This window comes from Archocentrus centrarchus, chromosome 13 (assembly GCF_007364275.1).
Source record: "Archocentrus centrarchus isolate MPI-CPG fArcCen1 chromosome 13, fArcCen1, whole genome shotgun sequence".
Classification (NCBI taxonomy): domain Eukaryota; kingdom Metazoa; phylum Chordata; class Actinopteri; order Cichliformes; family Cichlidae; genus Archocentrus; species Archocentrus centrarchus.
The window spans coordinates 18,813,594-18,838,473 of record NC_044358.1 but is presented as its reverse complement, the minus strand read 5'-3'; the positions used below and the strand labels follow the sequence as shown (position 1 = coordinate 18,838,473).

Here is a 24,880-nt window from a genome sequence, read left to right as displayed (position 1 = left end):
AGATGACTGTTTGTTGTGATTGTTGTGAAAACTGAATTGAACTTCTGGTCATATTGCACCCTAATTATTTTTTGAGCATTCTGACTTATCCTCATAAGGTTAGATGCAAGTGTGTGATTATACTCCATTTCTCAATCTGTCCACAACTGTTCCTTGTAACACCCCCAATAACTCTTGAGGCAACTGCTGTTGTGATTTGGCGTTATATAAATGAGGTTGAATTGAATAGTTCACCTGTGGGTTTAACAGCCTACTGATGAACACTGAAGAATGTGCTGTTAACATGATCTGCACCACTTTATGTTCATCGTGTCCATGAATGGTGCGTTGCTGTGAACTCTGGGATGGTGTTACTGGCTTCATAAAGGAAGATCCAGTGTATGATATGGTAAAAGAGGTCATGAAGGAAGCACATCTGAATTCATTCTGGCTGCCACAGAGATATTTAATATGTTTAAGAAATGTTAACTCTCAGGACTGTTTTATCTACTTTCATACATATTAGTAATAGTATACAAATATTTCTATTTTACAGACATTTTGTACTATACACTGTATAAATCAGATTTACTATAAATAAAGATGCATATTTTCTATACATAAAAAATAGGTTATATTATAGTGTTGGGGTTTGTTTTTTACTCAGTGAATAAAATTAAAAATGTATAAAAGTATACTCCAGAAAATTAATTGATAAGCAGTGGCTGAAGCAAATAATAGACCATTAAATAAATACATTAGATAGAGAGCATACAGACAGGAGACGAGTGGTCGCCAGACTAACTTCACGGCCTTTGGGAGATATGCTTATCTTATCCTTGAAGGTACAAGATGTACTGTACATGAGAGTAAATGTCACCGCGTCCTGTTGACATGGGAGAAATCTGAGTCATGTGAGCCAGCCACTGGACAGACCAATAATGAAGGCCAAACTGCAGCTCACAGTATCTGTTTTGCTTGTAGATAGTGGCAGTATAAAAATGTTACTGTTAGCTAGAGACTTCTGGAGAGGGGAGCACAGACAGCTGGCTGGGAACACGCCTATGTACACATAATTCTTCTGATTCTTTAATTAAAACGTTTAATATATTAAAGTGTTTTAGGTGTCTTCCTTCACAAATAAAAAAAACATGCACTGACATTAGTGAACATTTTCAGAATAAAATCATTTTAGGACCACACCATGAGATGTCCCCAGCATTTGGATCATTACTCCAACCAAAGTAATATTTATGATACTGTACTGTCACATAATTAAACCTTAATACACTGATTAAAAAAAAGAAGAAGAAATAATCATAAAACTCCAAATATTCCAGCAGTTGGGTTCAAGAAAAATACCATAAAAAATACTGAAGTTGTGTTGTAAAGTCAGGGACATTTTGGGTGCCAGATAAATACAATTTAAAAAAAGAAAAGTTTTCTGTTCTATATAATAAAAATTTTAATCGGGCAGACTGAGGCAAAAAGTGATCGAACTACCAACTTTAGGTGATGTGTGCTACCCTGAGATACATCCAGCCATTGGAGAGTGGCTCAGAGTAGAGCCGCTACTCCTCCACATCAAAATCATGTTAATTTACACACAGTCGTTTTTTTTGTAATTTTATTGAATTTCACATATTTAAAAATATTGTAAAATTTACAGAAAAATTTTGTTAAATTTACATTGTTTTTTACAGTGTACAAACCTTAGCTGCAGTCCCACACACTGACAGAAATCCCTGCCATAATGACGACACAGACGAGCTTTCTTTTAGTGTTCAAGCAAAGCTGAAATTCAGCCCAAAGAGACTTAAAGGCTGCCACTGGTTATACTGTAGAAACAGGTAGAGCAGGTGGAAATGGAGGCTGCAATGCTACAAGCCTAAATGCTCATTACTGCATTTGATAGATGTTGAAGCTCAGGATATGGCTGCTGGGCTGGGGTCGGCATACACTCAGCTTTAACATCACTGAGTTCTTTACTGGCTTTGTCATAGCATGCCGTCTGTGCAAAGGGCTCTGATGTGTTAGTATAATGCAGTTTGCGCTCTTGTCCATTCGTGCAATAGAAATACAAATAATGTCTTTATCTCCACATAATTGGTGTTTTGTTTTTTTTTTCTTCTGTCCTGCAGATAACTCTAAGACCCTTTATCAGTGAAATAAAGCTAGGGCTGCAACGATTCATCGATTAACTCGATTAAATCGATTCTAAAAATGTATCGACACAAATTTACTGTGTTGATGCTTCGTTTAAACTCTGCAGCGCTCAGCTGTCTCGGTGTAAGCGGCGCTCCTCACTAGCATTAGCAGCATTAGTGCTGACGTTTTTTTGTGGGTTTATTGGGGGCTGGCAAACCAACATAGAACTGCATTACCGCCACCTACTGGACTGGAGTGTGAATCACTCACGTATACACACGCACACATTCTAAAAAGCTCTCCGTCGCTGCGATGGATTTCATTTAACACAGAGTGGATCATCACTAGAGTTGCCACCTGTCTCGTAAAATACAGAACCCCGTATGTTACGGGACTCCGTGGAATACGGCTCCGTAACATGCCGTGTTCCGTACTTTACGGGACGGGTGGCAACTGTCGCTGACATGCATTTCCACGCCTCCACTGCTCTCTGTGTGTCTGTGTGTGTTGTGCTCGCTGAGAATTTCAGCTGCTATTTTTGTCTTTACTTCAGCTGTAGCTACCAGAACTGGTTTGCTAGCGAGCGCGGGCCATTAGCACTAGCGATGGTTCGGTACCGGAAGGCCCGCCCCCCAGGACCGAGGGGCTCCTTCAAAATATTTTTTATACTTTAATCCCTTATTAGTGACTAAATATAGACCTGCAGTAGAAACGTATTTTCGAGAATGCTTGTGAATACAAAGCATTACACCATTACTCACACATGCGCCATGGCTCCCGCAGCCACTAGTTTTTCAAAACACTCATAGCAGGCAGCGGTTTTAACTGCGCAAGCGCAAAGAGGCGAAGCTGTGACGGTGAGCTCAAGTAGAGCAAAAGGAAACGTTTTTCCAGCGTCCAAAACAGCAGCTTTTTCTTTTAGTAACCACCATTAAATCTGTGAAACAGCTGGAGGTCCTTCATCAAGCACCTGATCAGCAAGTGTTAAGGTGAAGAAAAGAACTTTGTAGCTGCTCCATTCACCGCTGTTTGTTCACATGGCGAGAAACTGCAGTACGGAAGTTAAAATATGCAGATAAACTGTTAATAAAAAAAAGTATTTCTTATCCGATTACTCGATTAATTGCTGGAATAATCGATAGAATACTCGATTACTAAAATAATCGTTTTATGCAGCCCTAAATAAAGCCATAACTGTAATTATAATGAATTTAGTAATGTGTTAGATTTGTGCTACTGAAAAATGTAATGTGGTCATCACTTTCATAAAGAAGAATTAGTCTTATTGATTCAGGATGGTCCTATGGTGCAACCCTAAGACACCACTTCTGTCCCTCGCAGTTGAATGTCTCCAATCTAAAAAAAAAAGTTATGCAAGTGCGATCTTATTATGAGTAAAGTGATATTTTAAATGCAAAAGAGGAAAGTCCAGTAAGTCACAATAAAAAGCATGAAAATAAGGAAAAATCACAAACCTGAACGTGAGGAGGGGCACTGAGCACATATGTGACAGCACTGGCGATATCTACTACTTCCAGAGCCTGGCAGAGAAATGAAAAATAATCAAATACTATCTGAATAATCATATCAACAGTAAGGGCACTCCAGGAATAATAATTTTACCTTATATGCAGGGTGTACATTAGCTGCTATATCAGGGTTGTTGCTGTAGAGTCGCAGAGTAAATTCTGTCTCCACTAAACTGGGGGAGATGGACTGGAAAAGAGTGGATACTGAGGGAACTTCAGGAGGTACTTTGCATGAATCTCATAGATGCTAGTAGTTAAAGGTACTCTTGGAGCTGTTTATAGTGTTTTAAAGCCTTACTGTGGCTCGGATATGGGTGTTTTCTGCACGCAGCTCCTGCCTCAGGCCCTCCGTCAGAGCGGTGACGGCATACTTGGTGGCAGAGTAGAAATGTGTGTCTGCGTGGGGAATTACACAGTGTCCACATATGCTGCAACAGAAGGCAATTTATAAGCATTAAAAAACCACATGTATTGATCTGCAAGTTATTCTTTTAGAGCCATGTCTGAGTGATGCGAGAAAACCTGTGGCTCACAGAACTGCATCAGGTTAACTGAATATGTTTGTGTTCTGGACTGCAAAGCCCCCACAAAAGGTGACACACACATGTGCAGTGTCACAATATTTATTTCCCTCCAGAGCTGCATTAATCTTTCACCACGATCTTGTGTTTCCTGCTCCCTGAACCACATACAGTAACATGAGCGCAATTAATTCTGGCACTGTAATTGTGGAATATGCCCATGGCATCAGGGAAGGGGAAAAAAATAATAATAATAAAAATCAGTCGATGTAAAAACCTGGTCGTTCTGTATATTCAGGTAGTCAGCTGACCTCGTTTTTTTGGGCATATAATGCTCGATCTGACCAACTGAACCAACACTTCTGTAAAATTTTACATCCTAAATCTTGTAATAATGGGATTGTAAAATCCTGAGCTGTGGACCGCTGCAGATGTTTTCAGTAATAGCTGTGTTTCCATGTGAGCTAAGGTTTTTGTAGGCTGCTGGCTGACTGGAGAGGCCCCTTGAAACTGCTTTATCACTGGACAAGCATTACCAACTTTTCTTGGATGCTTTGTAGGTTTTTCCATCACTGTTTATATAACTCCCTTCTTTACTGGCAAACCAATCATTACTAACTCAGAGGTTGTCCTGCTGCTGCCTTGGTCAGAGGTTTTGTTCTCAGCACGGCTGCCTGGTGAAATAAAGGCAATAATACCTACAGATTGATGTTAAATGCACTGCATGACTATGCACGAATGGTGCATTATACAGTATCTGTGCGACGATTAAACGAGCAGATTAGTAAATAAAACTGCACCTGTTTATGTTTATGATGTGCCCATCGTCCACGTTTCTCTCCTTCATTGACTGATACGCTTCACGTGTGCAGATGCACAATCCAAGAATATTGACCTGCAAGAATGCAAGCAGAGCAACAAACCGTAAAGAAGATGTCTGGAATCAGCACCCTCCAAATATCACATTTACTTCAGTTGTGTCCAGTAACCTCACAGTGATAATGTACACCAATCAGCAGAGGTGGGAAGTAATGAAGTACAAAACTTTGTTAACACACAAACTGTTTGTGTACAGTTTGTCTCACAGTGTCTGAAAGCTAAAGTTTAAAAAATGACATATTGAATCTGTATATGGTTTGAAATTATGTTTTTTTTTGTATTGTGAAACATCCTGCAAAACAAACTGAGGTAACTTTGTGTTGTCCAAAGGTTGTATGAACATATTCAGCAGCTGAGTTCAGGATAAACAGGTTAGCTTGTTGTGCTGTGGTTAATTTATAATAAAACACTGGACTGGTGCACAGCGACTGTGGTCAGAGACCGAGAGGAGTTCTTGGTCAGTGTTGGGTTTCGTCAGGTGTAATAGATAAATTTAAGTTGATGACACTTGGATTCATTCAATGAATTCTAACTTTATTTTGTATAGTATAAAGACAGGATACACAGCATACTGTCAGAGTAGGAGATAGAAAACAGACAAGATGGTTTGTGCCAATCAGCCACATTAAAGCCACTGACAGCTGACCTGAGAAACATTTATTATTTAAATTCAGGGTTCTGCTGGAAAACCCTTAATTTTACTTTGACACAAATCGCACACCAAAACACTTCTGCAGACCAACCACATGCCCCCCTTAAAATAACACCGAGCTCTTACGTCCATCATGTTCCTCCAGCCGCTGGTTTTGCCGTTTATCAGCGGCTCTGGGTGAGCTAAGCCAGCGTTGTTGATGCACACATCCACGCCTTTGTGCTGCTCTTTGATGGCTGCAAACATGGACATAATGTCCTCCTCTTTGCTCAAGTCGCATTTGAAAGGCACCAAAACACCGGGGTGGCCGGCACTCTGACACTCTGCTGCCAGTTTCTGAAACCAAAAAGAAAAAGATGACAGACTTCAGGAGCCAATCAAACAAAATCCAAACAAAAATCTACACAAAGTTATCCTGTAATATTGAAAATCAAAATTGACTTTGTAATAGGTCAGTTTGCATTAAGTTACTCTATTCACAAATCGAGTTTGCGATAGTGTCACTTTACATGCAAAAACTTAGTTTCCGGTCAAAGCAAACCTGTATTTTTCCGACGTCCCTGGCGCAGCCCACCACTTTCATACCGCACCGGACCAGCTCTACGGCTATAGCCGCCCCGATCCCGACCGACGCTCCGGTCACCAGAGCCACTCTGCCCCGCCAACGCTCCATCACAGCCGGGAAACGATAACTTGCTACACACACGAAAGCACCGCAAGTAGAGAGGAACACCGATTCTGCAGCAGCTCGGACCTCTGACTGTCCTTGACCCATCGATATATACACGGTATCGTGAACGTCGCACGCTCTTAAACACCTATGGTGCGTTAAAGTCAGGCACGAACTGTAGGAAAGCAGTAAACTCCGTTCTGTTGCTGCGATTAAATACTTCAACGGAAAGGCTGGTTATACCTATACTCAAATTTAACAAAGAACAGGAAAACATTTAATTTAATCTTAATGAGACATCAACTATCAATATTTGTTTCAGCACTGCCTGCACACGTCTTGCATTCTTCTACATTGTAATAAATCTGGAAGTGATTCACACTTGCTGCTGTTGACCCAAGTCTACCTGCAGAGTTTCAAAACAGTGACTGACCAACACAATGTGAGGATCCATTCATTTCCTGATGAATAAAAGTCTTAAGATATTACTGACTCCTCTGTATCAGCAGTCATGTGAAAAATAAAGTATCCCCTCCTTCACATTTACAGTTTTATATATCAGGGCACAATTTAAAAAAAAACCAAACAAACTGATAAATACAGCCCCAGGTGAACAACAGCAATTGGCATATTACACCATGTCATTATTAATTTAACAAGAACTAAGACAAAACGCCAAAGCAGTGTATGAAAAACTAAGTACACCCCATGTTTGTAGAACCAGCTTTAGGAGCAAGAACTTGAAGATCCTGCCACAGCATTTCTGTCAGGTTGAGGTCTGGACTTTTGCAGCACCTTGATTCTTTTCTTTTTCAGCAGTTATGTTGTAGATTTGCTACTGTTAGTCAGATCCTTGTCTTGTGCAGGAGCCAATCTCAGCCAAGCTTTAAATGTCGGACAGATGGCCTCACATCTGACTCTAGAATCCTTCGGTATGCAGAGGACTTCATGGTAAACAAAATAACTGCAAAGCGTCCAGGTCCCGTGGCTGCAAAACAACCCAAAATCATCACCCTTCCGCTGCTGTGCTTTAGGTGTTTGTGCTGATATGCTGTGTTTGGTTTTTGCCATATGTGGTGCTCTGCATTACGCATAAACATCTCCACCTTGGTCTTATAAGTCCAAAGGCCATTGTTCCAGAAGTCTTTTGTTTATTCATATACAACTTTGCAAGCCTAAGCCATGTTGCCATGAAGAGGCTTTCTCCTGATCATTGTTGGGAATTATTTTTTACTCAATGAATAAAATTACAAATGTTTAAAAGTAAACTCCAGTAAATTAATTAATAAACAGTGGCTGAACCAAATAATAGACAATTAAATAATACATTAGACAGAGATAGCACTGTGAAGTTGGTCCGGTACTATCTTTGAGCATTATGGTTGTCTTATTTATGACCTTCTGTCTCGGAGAAGAACATGTTTATCTTATCCTCAAAGGTTTTGCCTAAACATGTGCATCTGTGTCTACGGAGGGAAGGGTGTGTGTAGGTCATCGTACTCTGTTGCTAAGGAGAATAAAACTGCCAAGTCGTGATTAGGAACATGTGAGGGAGGAAGGTGTGTGTCTTTTATGGAGTTTTTATTGCTGATTGGAGAAGCTTGTGCCATGATGCTGGAACCAACTACTGGACGAACCAGTGTGAGAAGGCCAAGTCTAAACCACGGCTCTCTCCAACTGTTTTTGGATTGATGGCGCTTGTAGTATAAAATTGTTATGTTTGCTTAGAGCAGTGCTCTTCTGGGGAGGGAGCACAGGCAGCTGCTGAGAAGGCCTGTGTGTCCCTCAACAAGATTTGCCCGTGTACACGTAATTTCTTCTGATTCTTTAATATATTAAATGTCTTACTTTATCAATTAAAGTGTTTCAGGTGTCTTCCTTCACAAACAAATCACACGACCTGTCATTAGAATAATAATAATAATTGTGAATCTCAGCAACCATGACCTGGAGGTAAAGGTCAGAGGTCAAGCTTTCTGAAAATCTTGTGAATTTGATAACGAGAACAATCTGTCCAGATTCACACCATAGATGCATGCTGTTCAAGCTAGACCCATCAAACTTCACACACGTGTTCACTGACTTTACTATAACAGCACTTTGACCCCCCTCCCCTTTCCTCACTATTTTATTTATTTGTGTATTATTAATGTTTATCCATCCATTTTCTTCCAATTATGGGGCCGGACAACGGGGGCAGCAGCCCAAGCAGAGAAGCTCAGACCTCAGTCTCTCCGGTCGTTTCCTTCAGCTTATCAAGGGGAACACCGAGGTGTTCCCAGGACAGCCGAGAGATGTAATCTTTTTTTTTTTTTCCTGCTCTCGGTGGAGACGGACGCATTTTTCTCTTCTCCCCAGCCTTCCCTATCTACCCCTGCTTTTTGCTGCTTCGCTGTTTAGAGCATCTCTTCACACATCCCCGAACTGGAAATTAAATTATGGATCTGGTCAGCTGGTCTCTCAACACTACTGATGGCCAAATTCTCATCACGAGGAGATTGGGAGAAGGGGAACCCTCTTTCCTGTGGTCCGACTACACACCCGGCTGGCTATGTTATGGATTCCTGTGGGGATGGAAGATAACGTTCCTGGCTGCACTGTGTGGACGCGGCATATATATTGATACCAGGATTTCTTTTCCTTTTTTTTTTTTTTTTTTTTTTTCCTTTTTTTTTTTTTTTCTTTTTTCTAGCCTGTCATGTCTGGCATCTTTCACAATCGGAATGATGATCCGAATGCACTGATGTACCAAACATATTTGCTTTGACAAGAACAGCTCAATATGTTTCCTATAGGCTCTTCTTGTTAATGTTTGCAATTTTATTTTTATTTATTTATCTTTTTATTTAGTTATTCATGCCAAGTCTGACAGGCAACAAGGAAAGGGCAAGAGCAAGAGGTGGGGGGGGAGAAAAGGGGGGGGGAGAGAAAAGGAAGAAAGGAGATAGAAAAAAAAATATAAATAAATAAATAAATAAAAGGGGTTGATATACTCACACACACACACACACATCCATACACACACCCATATGCACCTACATATACACACACACACACACACACACACACAAGTTTATTGTTTGTATTAATGTGTGTGTATGCGCCTTTGTACGGTGGCCGGGAGGTGCAAACCAAAATTACAAAATCTGAAACACTTTTACAAGTGGCAAAACAAATTTACATTTTAGAAACAAAATCACATTTTAGAAAACAAATTAACAATACGAGAAACACTTTTACAAGTTCAGAAGAAATTAACATTTCAGAAAACAAATTAACATTTCAGAAAACAAATTAACATCACTCGAAACACTTTTACAAGTGGCAAAATCAACCGGAAAGGGTAGGTACTAACTCCAAGGCTGACCCGGAAGTGATAACGGAAGCGGGCATTTCAACCCAAGATGGACAGCAGTTCAGTGGCGTTTTGCCCGTTTTGCGGGGCACATATGAGTAGATTAACGCGGTTTTGTTTTTCTTGTGGACGGTCCTTAGAGTTTTTAAATGGGACAGAACAGACGGAAGGTCCAGAGGCACAGGGGATATGTCAACAGCCGGATAATGCTAAACAAAGTAAGTGCAGCATAGCGCTCGCTATCTGAAGAAGCCAATACGAATGAAAGCTATTAGTGTCATTGGTTAGCTCATTTTGTTTTTTGAGACAGAGCTTTGTTAATTTCAGCAGAAAAACCTTGCTCGTCATATAAACAGTTCCTGGAATACCGAAGCTCGAAGTCCAAAGAGCGTCAGTCTTTTAACTACGGGCCTAGAGGAAGACACCGGGCTAAAGAACAAAAACACGTCCAGGTAAGTTGTATAGTACTGATCGTGTAATCAGTACTGGACTGTCTGATTCGGCTCACTGTGAAACTGTGGTGGCACAAATTAGCTATTGAAGCTATTAGAAACTGCTGATAAATTTATGCACTTTCCTCACAGGTTTTTGAACTCCCAAAGATAAGTCTGAAAATGAAAGGTAAGTAGATTTTTGCATCTAGCCTTTTTCACAGAGAGAGAACCTTTCTAATGATTTATCAACCAAGAGGAATCTGTCATGTACTTGTTTACATTCTTATATGACTATTGTGGTAATCATTTTATTATTTTCATTGTGTTTAAGAGATGCACTGGGACATCAAGCTACAATTCAGCCAGGACAGGTAATGTCATTTTCAGACGTTCATCATATTCTGAAAACTGTGACATGCTGGTCAGATTTACCGATAATGCAGGTGTTTATGAGGAAGGGATTGACACAGGTGGTCCAAGATGAGAATTTTTTAACTCTGCTAATGAAGCACCTGAAAGACCGGCCAATTTTTGATGGACCAGAGGGACATCGGTTCTTGGTCTATAATGCAAATGGTATGCATAGGGTTAGATATGTGCTATACTAATGGATGGTTATTAGTAAACAGATATGTGACACAGAATATGTTTTTTTTTTTTTTTTTTTTCCCCCCAATATCTTAAAGTAAATAATGTATGTTTTCATTTTACAATATGAATTCATTCACAGCTGTTAGGGAGGATGAATACTTCCTGGCAGGACAGATGATTGCAGTTTCAGTTGTACATGGAGGTCCGGGACCCCATTTCCTGTCAGAAGATCTTGTACAGTATCTTGCTGGCCAGCCTTCATTCAAACCAACAGTTAATTTAATAACTGATGAAGAAATAGGGAAAGCTTTGCGAGAGGTGGGGATAACATAAATCCAGTGTGGTAGGACAGAGTTTAACATAGTTCCTGCACTGTTCAATGATGATGTTTAGTTCCCACACATATACATTTGCAGAATTATGAATTTATGGTATTGTAGGGTTACAGCATGCTAACCCTACGCTGTCACTAAATAAAAATGGTCAAGATTAACACATAGTTATTTAATGTGTTGGGTATGTCTCTTTGTCTTTCAGATTGAGAATGCTGCTACATTGGATGCTCTACAAGAATGTATCATGAGACACAGCACAATGTTGCAGACAGCAGGCTGTCTTAGACATGTGGCTGCTGTGGACGAAAAGACAGAAATTGTGGCCAACTACCTCCAGTGGTATATTTTTGACCGCAACTCATCTGTAATTGACAGGTAAGATATTTTTAATGATGTAATTTTCTTTTTTTTTTTTAATGTAGGAATGTTTAGTTTGTAATGCTCCATGGCACGTGTATCTGTTATCAGTCACTGTGACAAACAATTTTGCCTTAGTGTGCAACATCTACATATCTGTGTAACAGTGTGTTCACTTTGTAGATTCAAAGATGGTCTTTCAGCTCTTCAGTTCCTGACTGCACTACAGCAACACCCTACTTTGCTGACCCCTGTCCTGTGCCACTGTGAAAAGCGACTGACTGCCTTTGAGCTTGAGAGACTCTTCAAACCTCAACTCAGCCCTTCAGGGAGTAATAGGAGACTGAAAGAAAGCCAAACCTTGGCCTGCTGGGCAGACTATCTCCTTGATTGTGAAGGTTTGTAAGGTTTTATTTGTACCTACTTGGAAAACCACGTTAGCCTGGTATATTTGAACATTTATTTCTTTGCAGAAGGCGAGGCTGCTGTGTCTGTGGAAGACATTTTGATGTTTGCAACTGGGCTGACATCACTTCCCCCATCTGGCTTGGAACCACTGCCACAAATAGAGTTCCTGGATGACGTTCCACTCCCAATGGCAAATACATGTTCAAACTTGTTGAAATTACCATTTCTGGATTCATATAGTGTGTTTAAGTCACAAATGGACTTTGGAATTCAAAATAGTCCAGGATTTGGTTGTCTATAAACTATATAGCTAGATAACCATTAGAGTAGTGTTTTTCAAACCTGGTCATCCAGGCACAATGCCCTGCACGTTTTAGATCAGAGATCCTAATCCTGAATAACTGATTAACAGGCTTTTTTTTTTTTTTAAACTGCAATCATCTGAATCAGGTATGTTAAAGCAGGAAAACTTGGACTCAAAATGTTTTTTGTTCTTTGTTGGTATTATGTGCATTTAAAGGTGCAGTTACTTTTGTTAAAATACTTTAAAATTGCGGTAAGCAAGCATGTCTTTTTTTTTTTTTCCCCTCAGACAGCATTTGGACAATTGTTTTTCATTCATTTATTTCCAAATTTTAAATACTGAAACTGTGGGTGACAAGTTGTGTACATGTTCCACCATCATTACAATAAACTTCCCTTCAATTCATAGCTGAGCAATTTCTTTTAGTTTCAGATATAGTTCAGTTGAAGACTGCCACTGTTCTGGCTTCTGTAAATGATTGTGCTCCACTGCAAAGTCCAAGTATTCTTGCATGTTTGGGTCCCCACATGGAGCTCTTGTCAGATGAACGTCAGGAAAGGCATCCAGTTCAGTCATTTCGATTTTAAATCCACAGTCTCTGGAGCCAAACCTATATTACAGAGAAGATATGATTACATTTAAATTTATGATAAAATGGAAAATACCATCTATCACCAAAGTATTACCTGTGTGGTAAGTAGTAGAGCTCATTTGGCACTCCTCCTGGACATGATGCTGTTCTGGAGGGGCGGATCCTGTGACTGTTCCACAGTCTCATACACTCATCCAAGTCCCTCTGAATAACATCACCAAAGCAATATCTCAGCAGACACTGATGCTCGTGACTCCCATTTAAGTATCCAGCTTCTCTAAGGTCTGCAAATAGCTCCATCCAGAACTGACACCTATAAAAAAATCAGTAATATAGTGTTATAATTTTCATATCCATGTTTAAACGATGGTCACTCAAAATGAATTTAAAGTATGAATACCACTTACCTTCCCTTTCTGAATATGGACCACCAGAACTCAATCCTCTGGTTGGTTGTGGATGAGCCATACATGTGGCTGGACGCTCCAGAGTAGTAGTCATTGTGGTGGTGGCGTAGCGTGCACTGAATTGCGGCCATGGTCCCGTTCTCCGTGCCGCAATCGGTTCTCAGTCTCATGGGGATGACACCGAGGTTTCGCACACATGACAGGAAATAGTGAGCGATCACAGATGGGTCATTATTTGTTGCGCCACATATAAGCCACAGTACTTTACGGGAAAATCCATCGATGCACCCTGAAAGTGCCAGACCGAATGGCTTGAGTTTATCATAACCATCCACGTGCCACATATAGTTCGGTCCCATGGAGTGGTAGATTCTTCTTATAAACCTTCTGCGTGCTCTCCTCTCGCACCCTTGAGGATTAAGCTCCCGGAGCAAATTCATTACATGATCCCTCCTCACTCGCAGATTGTACTTTTGTCTGAGTACCTGCCACATCATGCGGTAGCCAAACAGCTGTCCAGGTCCACGAAGTTCCACTCGTATTGCTCTAGTTATGACGTCGGTAGAGGACAAATCCTTTCTGCGATATAACCCGGCATCATTCAGTTTGCTTTTCAGCGACCTTAAGCTGATGTGTACACCGTGTAAACATGCCATCATGTCTACGATTACAGCGTATGAGTGACCCTCATTAAAATATCGTATGCACTGCTGCAGCATATCTGGTCGTTCTGTCTGTTCTGTGCCGTTTAAAAACTCTAAGGACCGTCCACAAGAAAAACAAAACCGCGTTAATCTACTCATATGTGCCCCGCAAAACGGGCAAAACGCCACTCGACTGCTGTCCATCTTGGGTTGAAATGCCCGCTTCCGTTATCACTTCCGGGTCAGCCTTGGAGTTAGTACCTACCCTTTCCGGTTGATTTTGCCACTTGTAAAAGTGTTTCGAGTGATGTTAATTTGTTTTCTGAAATGTTAATTTGTTTTCTGAAATGTTAATTTCTTCTGAACTTGTAAAAGTGTTTCTCGTATTGTTAATTTGTTTTCTAAAATGTGATTTTGTTTCTAAAATGTAAATTTGTTTTGCCACTTGTAAAAGTGTTTCAGATTTTGTAATTTTGATTTGCACCTCCCGGCCACCGTACCTTTGTCATGCAATGTATTCGATAATGAGGGCGAGAAACTGCAACCATGCCCCCCGCGATCCAGAGGCAGATAGGGAAGGACCCAGGGGACCCAGGCCATCCACAGCACAGGAGCTCAGAAGACTTGGGGCCACACATCCCGATGGCAACCGCGTACACTCCCCAGAAGAGGAAGGAGGGAGGCTACAGACGGAACCCCCACAATCCAGGGGCTAGAGTCCAGAGAGCCAGAGGCGACGGGCAGCCCACCCCCCCCGGCAGGCCGGCACCCCCAGCACGGGCCAGGCATGCGGCCCCCGAGGCCCCAAACGCCCGAGAGCAGCCCGACACCCGGCAGAGCCCCCCCACGCGCCAAAGAGGCCCAAGCCACCCCCAGGCCACGGCCGCCAAGGGAGCAGGCCAAAAACCATGCCGAGACATCCGGCCACACACCCCGGGACCCACGGGCACCCACACCCCAGGGGCGGCAGTGACGACCAGCGAGGAGCAGCGTGGAGCGGTAGGGAGGGGTAACTCCCACCCTCCGTGTCCCACAGGTGCCAAGGCTTGGCAAGCCACCAACCCAGGCCCAGCTGTCCACACACACACACTCTCACTAGCACGCACGTACACACACACACACACACGTACCAGTCATTCCCTCATGTACACACACGCACACACACACGCACGCACATTCGCATGCACCAGTCACACACTCATGCATACACACTCACACGCACATACACACACACACACACACGTACCAGTCGTTCCCTCATGTACACACACGCACATACACACGCACGCACATTCGCATGCACCAGTCACACACTCATGCATACGCACATGTAACATACATGGACACCTAATGTGGGAGAGCGGGTACCAGCACCAAGCCAGCGGCAACCCAGGGAAGCAGCCAACCCAGCCCCGAACAATGAGCCAGTCCCCATCCCAGGCGGGGTGCATGGAACTGGGGTGTGAGAAGGCCCGCCCGCCCCCTCCTCCCACTCAGCGTGTTGGGGGGTGATGTGAGTGTATGTACTGAGAAGAATGTGTATGGCTGTGTGAAAACTACAGTGCTTTTAAAATTGGAGGGACAGATGTAATATGAGCACTGAATAACAGCGCCCATCCACACTGTCCCCCCAAGGCCCTCAATGTCTAAAATGTAAATAAAATTTAAATAAAATTGAGGTGCAGGCAGCAGTGAACAGACAAGTGGGGCCACCTCAGCAGTGCCACCCACTAACCACTGTGTGACACACCTGCCCCCCAAGGCCCTATATGTACTATGATGTGTTGTGAGCTGTATAATGCAATTAAAAAAGGAGGAGTGGGACATCACGCAGCACAGCGAGCAGAGCCGAGGTGATGGCCCTACTCACTGCAGCACTAGCCCCCCTCCCCCGAGAACCTATGTGTGCATAATATGATGTTAAACTGAGTGGGGGGAGGGGAGGGGCCAGGATAAATATGACCGGGAGGCAGAGGACTACCCCCCGGAGGAAGAGAGCCAGCTAGCTACTGGCTCACTAGGCACCCCAGTTCCCTACACCCCCCCGCAGCCCAGGGAAGGCAGGTCCAGGGCCTGAAGTGACCGCACCCCCAGGACGCCACCGTACTCCAGGCCGGCACCCACTGCCCCCACTGCGAACAGGACACAACACACACCCCACATGCATACAAAGGACAACAAATATCGCACACACACACACACACACACACGCACGTACGCACACATACACACGCACGCACACACACCCAGACACACACCCCCACACACATACTCACACATACACACACACGCACACAGTGGTCCTGAGTCAGAACCAACCGGCCCCGTGTGGGGCAACTGCTGCTCCCTCACCTGAGCGCCCCACCACCCCATGGGGGAGGGCACCCAAAACTCCCGCAATGCCAGCCAGACACCCCGACACAGCCAACCCACCCCACATGGCGGCACGCCCAAGGGGGCACAGACCCCTCCAGCGCAGGGAGGGGCCCAGCCAGGAAACGGGCAACCCCGGGCACCAGGGCCCCGACCCCCGCACCCCGGCCCCCACAGAGGAAGCCGGCCACCCGGACGGGGCCAGCACCGCCACCACGGGACCCCGAGCCCCACACCCCACGACCATAAGAGCACCATCCAAGTCCCCACCACCAACAACCAGGGCCCGGACACAGAAACCACAAAACGGTAGCCACCGCCTCCAGGCCAGAGCCATCAGACACCCAGGCCCCCCCGGCCCACCCCCAGCCACCTACCGGGTGCGCCGCGAAACTAGACCACAGCTCGTCACCCCCATCATGCGATGGAGCTGATCAGTGGGGACCAGAGAGATTCAAATTTTGCCAGTTGATTTTTAGAGGTGGCAGACATTCTTTCCAAACTAATGTGGTCTAAAAGTAGATTCTTATAGTGAGTAATGCATAAATCATTTTTTGATTTCCAATTCATGAGGATAGTTTTCTTAGCGATGCATAAGGTAGTAAGAACTAGGATTTCTTTTCCTGAATTGGACCTGGGGATACCTGGTATCCGGGCAGCTGTTCAGGCCCTAGTAAGGCTGCCTATGAGGGATGCAGAAACAGTACGAACTCAATCAGACTAAGTAGAGCTGAATCGAAATGGATTACATCTGGAGGAGTGTTGGAGTGTCTGTTCTGCGTGGCGGAGTAGAACCAAATTCGGATTATTGGACTTTTGAGAGGTAACCAGAAAACTGTAAGGTCTGTCAGCAAACAGTTATGACGGCCTGAACCAAAACAATTGCACTATTTGGAATTTGGCTCCTGGACGGCCTTGGATGCTGTCTGTCTAAATCGCCACTTGGAGATGTTTGTAAACAGATGCTCTTCACCCCCGCCCCGTGTTGTGACCTGTATGAACTGGTATCCTGGCAACCAAGGCTGACTGTACCATCTTATCATGAACATTATCATGAAGTGCTGGTCTGGAAGCTGTGTGTCCATCACAGTATCCTGCTCGTCTCCGCTGGCAGCCCCTCCCCTACCCACCCTAGTGCTCTCCAGGTTTAAATGTGCTGCTGCTTTGCTGAGATGTTTTTTGGAACCGCGCAAGGTGTTCATAATGAACACAGTACGAGATGATTTTGAACCTAACTATCCCAGTATATCTCTTTCTGTTTTCCTGCTAAAGGTAGCGCTGGTAAATGGCTGCATGACCTCAGACACCTCTCCCCCCGTTTGTTTCTGTGTTTGTATCTCTCTTGGATGGGTGTTCTGCAACGCAAATTTCATTATATGTTTACATATAATGACAATAAAGTCTTCTTCTTCTTCTTCTTCTTCTTCTTCTTCTTCTAATCGCTCCAGCGTATCCTGGGCCTGCAGTGAGGGTCCCCTCCTGGTAGGGAATGCCAGGAAGACCTCACCTAAGAAGCCACCTGAAGACATCCTGGTCAGATGGCCGAACCACCTCCTTTTGATGTGGAGGAGTAGCACCTCTACTTTGAGCCCCTCTCGAATGACTGTACTCTTATCCCTATCTTTAAGGAAAGGCCAGCGGCCCTTTGGAGGAAGCTCATTTCAGCCACTTGTATCCACGATCTGACTCTTTCGATCACGACCCAAAGCTCAAGACCATCTTTGTATTAATGCTACAGTTTTCGGTAAAAAGCCAAATGTTATAAGAAAGATTTATGTTAAAACAGCATTTGTGCATTCAACAGAACAATCCAAGCGTTTTTTTTGTGACATTAAGGATCCTTCAGGTGGCAGAGATTCAAGTTGGCATAACTTGATTCACAGATGAGTAAGCATGCTGTTTATAGGTGGTCTGCACTGGTATTTTCTAATTCATAGTTTGAGTCATACCTCCAAACAAAACTTGAGAAAATGTCTTTTTCCAGGCATCATCACACAAGCATGTGCCTGCTGTAATAACATGGTTATTAGACCAATGAGATATGGCCATTTTTGAGATGTTCACACTGAGAAGCTTCAAGCAAATCACAAAAGTTGGCAGAACATCCCCAAACAGACAAGCTGCTGTTTGTAGATGATATGCACTGTTGATCTGTAATATGCAGACTGAACACTCAAATCTGCACATTTATGACAACTTTGTAAATGTTTAGATTTTTTTGTGTGTGTGTGTGTGTTTTTTTAATGGAACATTAAAAACATTGTTTCAGGGCGCTTTATATTGTAAAGTAAAAACCATACAATAATTACAGAGAAAACCCAACAGTCAAAAAAGGGTATCACATTATCAGACCTGTACCTGAATTTATCAGTAATCCCTTGTAGAAGCATGTGAGCTTCCCTGGCCGCAGATGCCGTGGAGAATCTCGATGCTGCAAATATGTTATTTGGCCACAAGGGGGCTCTGATGACCACCGAATTTCTTTAGTCTGTCCAAGATGGAGTTATTGCCGGGGACATATAAATATCCCTACTTTCTCCTGTTCAAACTGGCACTGCTAGATTGAATGTCACCAGATTATTTAGTTGATTATTTGAGAGTGAGGAGACGATTGTTGGCGTCTCACATTGAAGATTCATATGTGTATTCTTTCCTTTTCTGTTCTATTTAAAACCACATACCCACCCACTCCCACTCACTTCTCTATGCCAGTGGCCATGCTATTCTCTGTGATCCATCCTACTGACAATCATTCAAGTCTATCTGGAAGCGACTCTCTGTGCCCTACTCTCTGACTGGAGTTACTGTCCTGAAAGCTGATGTTGATCCAGAATATAAATAACTAAATCCATTTACTACTAACAATTAGTATATCTGTATTTAGTTTTCTGTTTTTTTTAACTATTAACTTTAATATCTTTCTACACTTCATCAATATTTTTAAGATACTAGAATTTTTTTAATATATACTTTTACACTTAAGGTTGAATGTTTTCAACCATACACTGATTTAAAAAACAAACAAATAAATATCCTTCAAAGCAATAAAAAGACAGAAATGCAAAAAAATTCCCAAGAAAATCATTTTTATTTTACACATTAGTGAAAAATGTGAGTACAAACACCATGAAGTTGTTTAACGACCACACAAAGTCATTGTCTTGTAAAATGTTGTAAAGAAGTAAAAATTTCTCGGTGCATTATTTGCGAGGGTCATATGCTACAACTGTAGGACACCTGCTCTGTCCCTCGCATCTGAACGTCTGCAATCTGAAAGAAAAGGTTATGTGAATGTTAAATTAAAAAGGAAAGTGCAATAAGTCAAGACAAATAAGTATAAAAATAAGAGAAAAATCACAAACCTGAACATGAGGAGGGGCACTGAGCACGTAAATGACAGCATCTGCAACATCTTTTGTTCCCAGGAACTGTCAGATAAGTGAAAAGTGATTAAATACTTTTTGAAGAAGCATATTACCAGTAGTTCAACTGTAGGAATAGTAATTTTACCTTAGCTCCTGCACCAGCTGCTTTACTGGGACTGTTACTGTAGAGCCATGGAGCAAATTCAGTCTCCACTACACCAGGAGAAATGCACTGCACAAAAAATTAAAAAAAAAATGATAATGAGCAAACTTCAGGACGTGCTGTGCATGTGTCTCATATCAGCTGACGTTGGTGAGCTGGTTCCAGTGTGTTTTAAAGCCTTACTGTGGCTCGGATGTGGGTGTTTTCTGCACGCAGCTCCTGCCTCAGGCCCTCAGTCAGAGCAGTTACAGCGTACTTGGTGGCGGAGTAAAAATGCATGCTGGAACTGGAGACTACATGATGTCCGGACATGCTGCAACAGAAGACAGGTCATAAAGCTTAACCGGGCCAGTATAATCAAAAGTTATTCTTTTAAACTCATGTATGACTGAATGAAGCAAGAACCTGCGTGGCACACAAAACTGTATCAGGTCCAAGGCTGCACTAATTATTACTGTTTTAAACACATGAAGTCATTTTTAATTCCAATGTTTGGATTTTGTTGATTTGCAGTTTTTCTTTGGCTTTTTTATTTGTTCGGGCTCTGGACACCTGGTTGGCCAATACAATATAAAGATGTTGCTTTATTTGGGATGTTGTTATGAACATCTTTGAACTACTGTCAGGCATTTTTTGCTGATTCATCATGCAAATGAATAAACATTGGCCCTCGTGAGGTCTTGAAATGGGGGCTAGTTTTTTTTTTTTACATCCTAAATGTTGTAATAACAATGAAATTATAAAATCCTGAGCTGTAGAACTTTTCACTGCAGACATTGTGTCAAAACAAAAAAAGATAAATTAGAGTAACAATGATGGCCATTTCCCTGCTTTGATCCCAGGAGGGAACAGAAATCCATTTGGGGATTGCATAAGAAAGGGACACAACATGAAAGAAATCAGCCAAATCAAAGTTGTGGCACTACCTGCTGTGGTGACCTGTGAGCAGCTGAAAGTAGCTTCTTGAACAATAAATGTCTGTTTTATGTGAGCCATGAGACGATTCCTCACATAACTGAAACTACTTTGTCATTGGACCAAAAAATAATCCAGAGGTCTCGACCAGGTGAGATGTTAGGAAGTACATTCAGGAGAGAAACAGATAAAAATATGACAGGTTTAATCAGCATTGTGCGATTTCTCGTTTGGCTTGAATACAAAAGATAATCATGCAGATGTTAGAAAGCCATCGTTATTGTTAGGACCTCCATCTGTACTGTGGAAACAGTCTGTTGGATAGTGCAACTTTTCTTGGATGCTTTCTGTGCTTTCTTCAGTAAACCAGTCACTGTTAACTCATGTGAATTTGTAGCGCTCTTCTCTTTGCCTGGTCTCGCTTGTAAAAATCTGACTTCACAGTAAAATGAAGATATTAATAATAAAATGCCAGCTGTGGATTGTGCTGCTGTGTGACCTGACACTGATAGGCATCACTGTGTGAACTGTTTTGTATTGAATGTGCCAAAGTTCATTCAAATGTAAAAGCCCTGCCCTCCTTTCACCTGTAGCAGACTCTGAGTGTCAAATGTCTGCTGTTTAAAAGGTTCATCGCGCGCTGTTGCAGAAGGAAGCTCATAATCACAATCTGAATGGTGATCGCAGCTCTATTAAAAGATATTTGTGTGCTGATTAAAACAGCAGATTTGGACTCCAGCAAATAAAACTGCACCTGTTCATGTTTATGATGTGCCCGTCGTCCACGTTTCTCTCTCTCATTGACTGATACGCTTCACGTGTGCAGATACTCAGTGCAAGAACGTTCACCTGCAGGAAGCCAAGCAGAGAAATCTTACACACGAGGGGTACAAAAGGTTTATAAGCAGCTTTCAAGTCTATGAATGAGTCCTTTTACAAATGTTGGAGACACAGTGAGTTTAATCAGACGCAACATTAAAACCACCGACAGGTGACTGAGTAACATTTATTATTTCAGTTCAATGCTCTGCTTGAAAACATTCATGTGAATGCTGCTTTCACACAAACCAGAACATTACTGCAGACCAAACCAAGATTTTTTAAATCACTGAGCTCTTACATCCATCATGTTCTTCCAGCCGCTGGTTTTGCCGTTTAGCAGCAGCTCTGGGAGAGCCAAGCCAGCGTTGTTGATGCACACATCCACGCCTTTGTGCTGCTGTTTGATGGCTGCAAACATGGACAGAATCTCCTCCTCTTTGGTCAAGTCGCATTTGAAAGGCACCAAAACACCGGGGTGGCCGGCACTCTGACACTCTGCTGCCAGTTTCTGAAACCAAAAAGGAAAAGATGACAGACTTCAGGAGCCAATCTGTGTTTTTAGCATGTATAGAAATCATTCAGATCTTTAAGTAAAGGTATTTTGCACATCACAACAATAAACCAGTGCAGACCATCTATTAACAGTGCTTACTAATCTGTGATTCAAGTTATGCCAACTTTGGAATTGTTACACAAAGTCTTAAGGTAATAAAAAACTACACAAAGCCAGACTTTGGTTGTAATGCTGAATGCTGTTCTAACATAAAACTGGCATCATATTCTATCTTTCTTAAAACATTTTGCTTTCTACTGAAAACTGTAGGAATTAAAAGAAAAAAGGTTTAACATTTAATGATAAAACAAGTTGAGCTGAAGTTTAACTGTATGTCAAATGTTTTGAGGCTTCAGTAAGATGAGAAAATATATCTCATAATTCCAGTGAGAGGTGGGTGAGAGTTACCCAACTTCTTTGTTCCCTGTTTTGATGGATTTGACATTCTGTCCGTCATGCAGGGCTGACAGAGAGAGACTGACAACCACCTATCACACCACCTAACCCCTCTAACCGCATGTCTTTGGACTGTGGGAGGAAACCGTCGATGTTTCGTTTAATGCACGACTCTTAGCGACTAGAAATAGACCTGCAATAGAAAATAATTTAGGAGCACGTGTGTGAATAAAAAATATGAGCATTAAGCCCCATACAGCCCCCAGTTTTCTCAAAAAAAAAAAAAGACATATAACACACCAGCAGCGGTGAAGATGATGCTGTCACAGTTTAACGTGCAGCTGGAGGTCCTTCATTAAACCACCTGATCAACAAGCTCCAACGTGAAGAAGAGAGAACTTCGTAGCTGCTCTCATCCGCCGCCGTTTGTTGTAAATTAAGCATGCAGACGAACTGTTAACTTAGTCTGACACGATGTTTGAATCAGGCAGCTGCTGAAGGCTGCCGGCAGCCGTCCAGCTTTATCGCACAGTGATACCTGCAGCAATGCCACCCCTCATTGCTGCTGTCTACCAGACCCTATTTATTTTAAAGCTTTAGTGACATTATTTAGAAGATTTAGATTAATATAAATAAAAATTAATTAATTAAGCACGGTGGCATCGTGGTTAGCACTGTTGCCTCACAGCAAGGAGGTCCTGGGTTTGAATCCACCATCCCGCCGGCTCACTTTTCTTCATCGCAGCCACCACATGCTCCTTTAAAGTCTTACAACCACACACACTCACTCACATAAATACTCACACACATGAGCACACACCAACTCGACCTCATCCAGGATTACAGGACACCTTTTTATCTCCTACTAATGTAAGAAAGAAGCCATCCAACAAGACAGAGGAAAGCGTATTTTATTCTATGCTTTATTTTAGGTTGCACGTATATCTTATTTATTTTTGCAATTAAGAAAATGTTTTCTTTAAAAAAAAACATATTTTAATATAACAAGTAAACACATTGAAAGGCTTTAGCTCTTTTGGCAGATATTGGCTGCAGTTAAACTTTTAAAACGTTGGTTTCCATTTTAGAAATTACAATGAGCAGTTTATTTTAAAAGACTTGTGTTTTTCTCTCTAGAAGATTTAATTTTGCTCATTTATAAGACAAAAGCATTTTTATCCGATTATATCGACGGAATAACTACTAAAATAATCGATAGCTGCAGCCCGCCATAAGAGAAACATTAAACATCAGTATTTACTGTGAGTTAGTTTATTTTACTCTGCAGACGCTGAGTTTTCACTTCATAACACACCTGTATTTTTCCGACGTCCCTGGCGCAGCCCACCACTTTCATACCGCACCGGACCAGCTCTACGGCTACAGCCGCCCCGATCCCGACCGACGCTCCGGTCACCAGAGCCACTCTGCCCCGCCAGCGCTCCATCACAGCCGGGATACGGTAACCTGCTACACACGAAAGCACCGCAAGTATAAAGACAGGGATGGCGAGTCTTCCCCAGAATGGCCCCAAGCTCTCACCATCCGGTGAATCTTTAATATATCTACATGACCGTAAACGTCACACGCTGTGCACGTCATACCTGTCCTGCGTTCACGCAAAGAGGGTGGAAACTGGCAAAGTAGTTCTGCTGTAATTAAATACTTTAACTGAGCAATGCCCCCACTCCATGTTATCAAACAAAAACTCACTTCACCGTATCTTAAATTGACGTACAGCGGGTTACACCTGTCACAGATGAAACCGGCCTTTTGTGTTTCCTCCGTAAAATCAGAGACACTGACAGACAGAATCCTGACTCGAAGTCTGTGAAACAGCACATTTGGTTTCAGGGGTACACCTTTTTTTTTCAGTTTTTGTTTCGGAGCAAAATCAGTAAACAAAGTGTTTTATTTTTCCTAAATCACATGATGAGTTTATTCATACAATGTTTATGTATCTGTGAGCATCAACTTTATAGTTAACCTTGATAATGCTTCATGATAATAACTAATAACTGCCCGGTCTTTCAAGCAGTGGCGCAGAGATCCAAAAATTGGCCATTTTTTGGAGGTCACTCAACTTTTTTTTTTTTGGGGGGGGGGGGTCAGCGCCATTCTCTGATGACAAATCTGCCAGGAGAGGGCGCTAAAAATATGTTTTTACACTGTGCATGATTTAGTGCCGCATAAATGTTTCTATCAGGGGCCAGGACCCCTTAAAATTTACCTTCTTGTGCATTAAAGTGAGCGCAGACTATGTGGGCAGTTTAATTGCTCTTAACATTTAATAATGCCGCAGTTTTCTCACAAACCATCTGAATTTGAATGTTTATGTTCAGCTGTTTTTGCTTCCATGGCCTCTGGACCCTGATGTTAAAAGGCCTGCAAAAAATAGAGAAACAAACACTCTTTATTCACCATTTAAAACAAGCTAAACCTTGTTTTAAATGGTGAGTGAAAAATTATGGCGAAATTAGCAACTGTG

The 24,880-nt window shown here is 42.3% G+C and overlaps 4 protein-coding genes across 10 annotated transcripts; 1 reads left to right on the top strand and 3 right to left on the bottom strand.

The window, feature by feature from the left end:
- Positions 1–3,188: 3,188 nt before the first annotated feature.
- On the bottom strand, positions 3,189–6,498 carry LOC115791116 (dehydrogenase/reductase SDR family member 11-like). Its single transcript, XM_030745232.1, has 7 exons — positions 6,250–6,498; positions 5,835–6,044; positions 4,978–5,072; positions 3,955–4,084; positions 3,751–3,843; positions 3,603–3,668; positions 3,189–3,483 (listed from the first exon to the last, which is right to left on the bottom strand). The coding sequence occupies exons 1-7, from the start codon at positions 6,481–6,483 to the stop codon at positions 3,442–3,444; spliced, it is 870 nt and encodes a 289-aa protein (XP_030601092.1). The 5' UTR covers positions 6,484–6,498; the 3' UTR covers positions 3,189–3,441.
- Positions 6,499–9,617: 3,119 nt separating this feature from the next.
- Positions 9,618–12,531, top strand: LOC115791114 (G2/M phase-specific E3 ubiquitin-protein ligase-like). Of its 7 annotated transcripts, XM_030745230.1 has the most exons (9): positions 9,621–9,951; positions 10,061–10,185; positions 10,318–10,354; positions 10,499–10,538; positions 10,611–10,743; positions 10,898–11,076; positions 11,296–11,468; positions 11,634–11,848; positions 11,924–12,531. In XM_030745230.1, exons 5-9 carry the CDS (start codon positions 10,617–10,619, stop codon positions 12,157–12,159), a joined length of 930 nt encoding a protein of 309 aa, XP_030601090.1. In that variant the 5' UTR covers positions 9,621–9,951; positions 10,061–10,185; positions 10,318–10,354; positions 10,499–10,538; positions 10,611–10,616; the 3' UTR covers positions 12,160–12,531. The 7 variants fall into 7 exon arrangements, 4 of the variants coding, with proteins under 4 accessions (XP_030601089.1, XP_030601088.1, XP_030601087.1 ...); XR_004020843.1 differs by lacking the exon at positions 10,611–10,743 and having other exon boundaries at positions 9,619–9,951; XM_030745229.1 differs by having other exon boundaries at positions 9,620–9,951; positions 10,090–10,185; positions 10,499–10,743.
- Positions 12,481–14,174, bottom strand: LOC115791113 (uncharacterized). Its single transcript, XM_030745226.1, has 3 exons — positions 13,162–14,174; positions 12,849–13,067; positions 12,481–12,772 (listed from the first exon to the last, which is right to left on the bottom strand). Exons 1-3 carry the CDS (start codon positions 14,007–14,009, stop codon positions 12,565–12,567), a joined length of 1,275 nt encoding a protein of 424 aa, XP_030601086.1. The 5' UTR covers positions 14,010–14,174; the 3' UTR covers positions 12,481–12,564.
- Positions 14,175–19,247: 5,073 nt separating this feature from the next.
- On the bottom strand, positions 19,248–23,945 carry LOC115790343 (dehydrogenase/reductase SDR family member 11-like). The gene is made up of 7 exons (XM_030744171.1): positions 23,708–23,945; positions 21,742–21,951; positions 21,376–21,470; positions 19,890–20,019; positions 19,689–19,775; positions 19,541–19,606; positions 19,248–19,448 (listed from the first exon to the last, which is right to left on the bottom strand). The coding sequence occupies exons 1-7, from the start codon at positions 23,837–23,839 to the stop codon at positions 19,392–19,394; spliced, it is 777 nt and encodes a 258-aa protein (XP_030600031.1). The 5' UTR covers positions 23,840–23,945; the 3' UTR covers positions 19,248–19,391.
- Between the last annotated feature and the right edge of the window lie 935 nt (positions 23,946–24,880).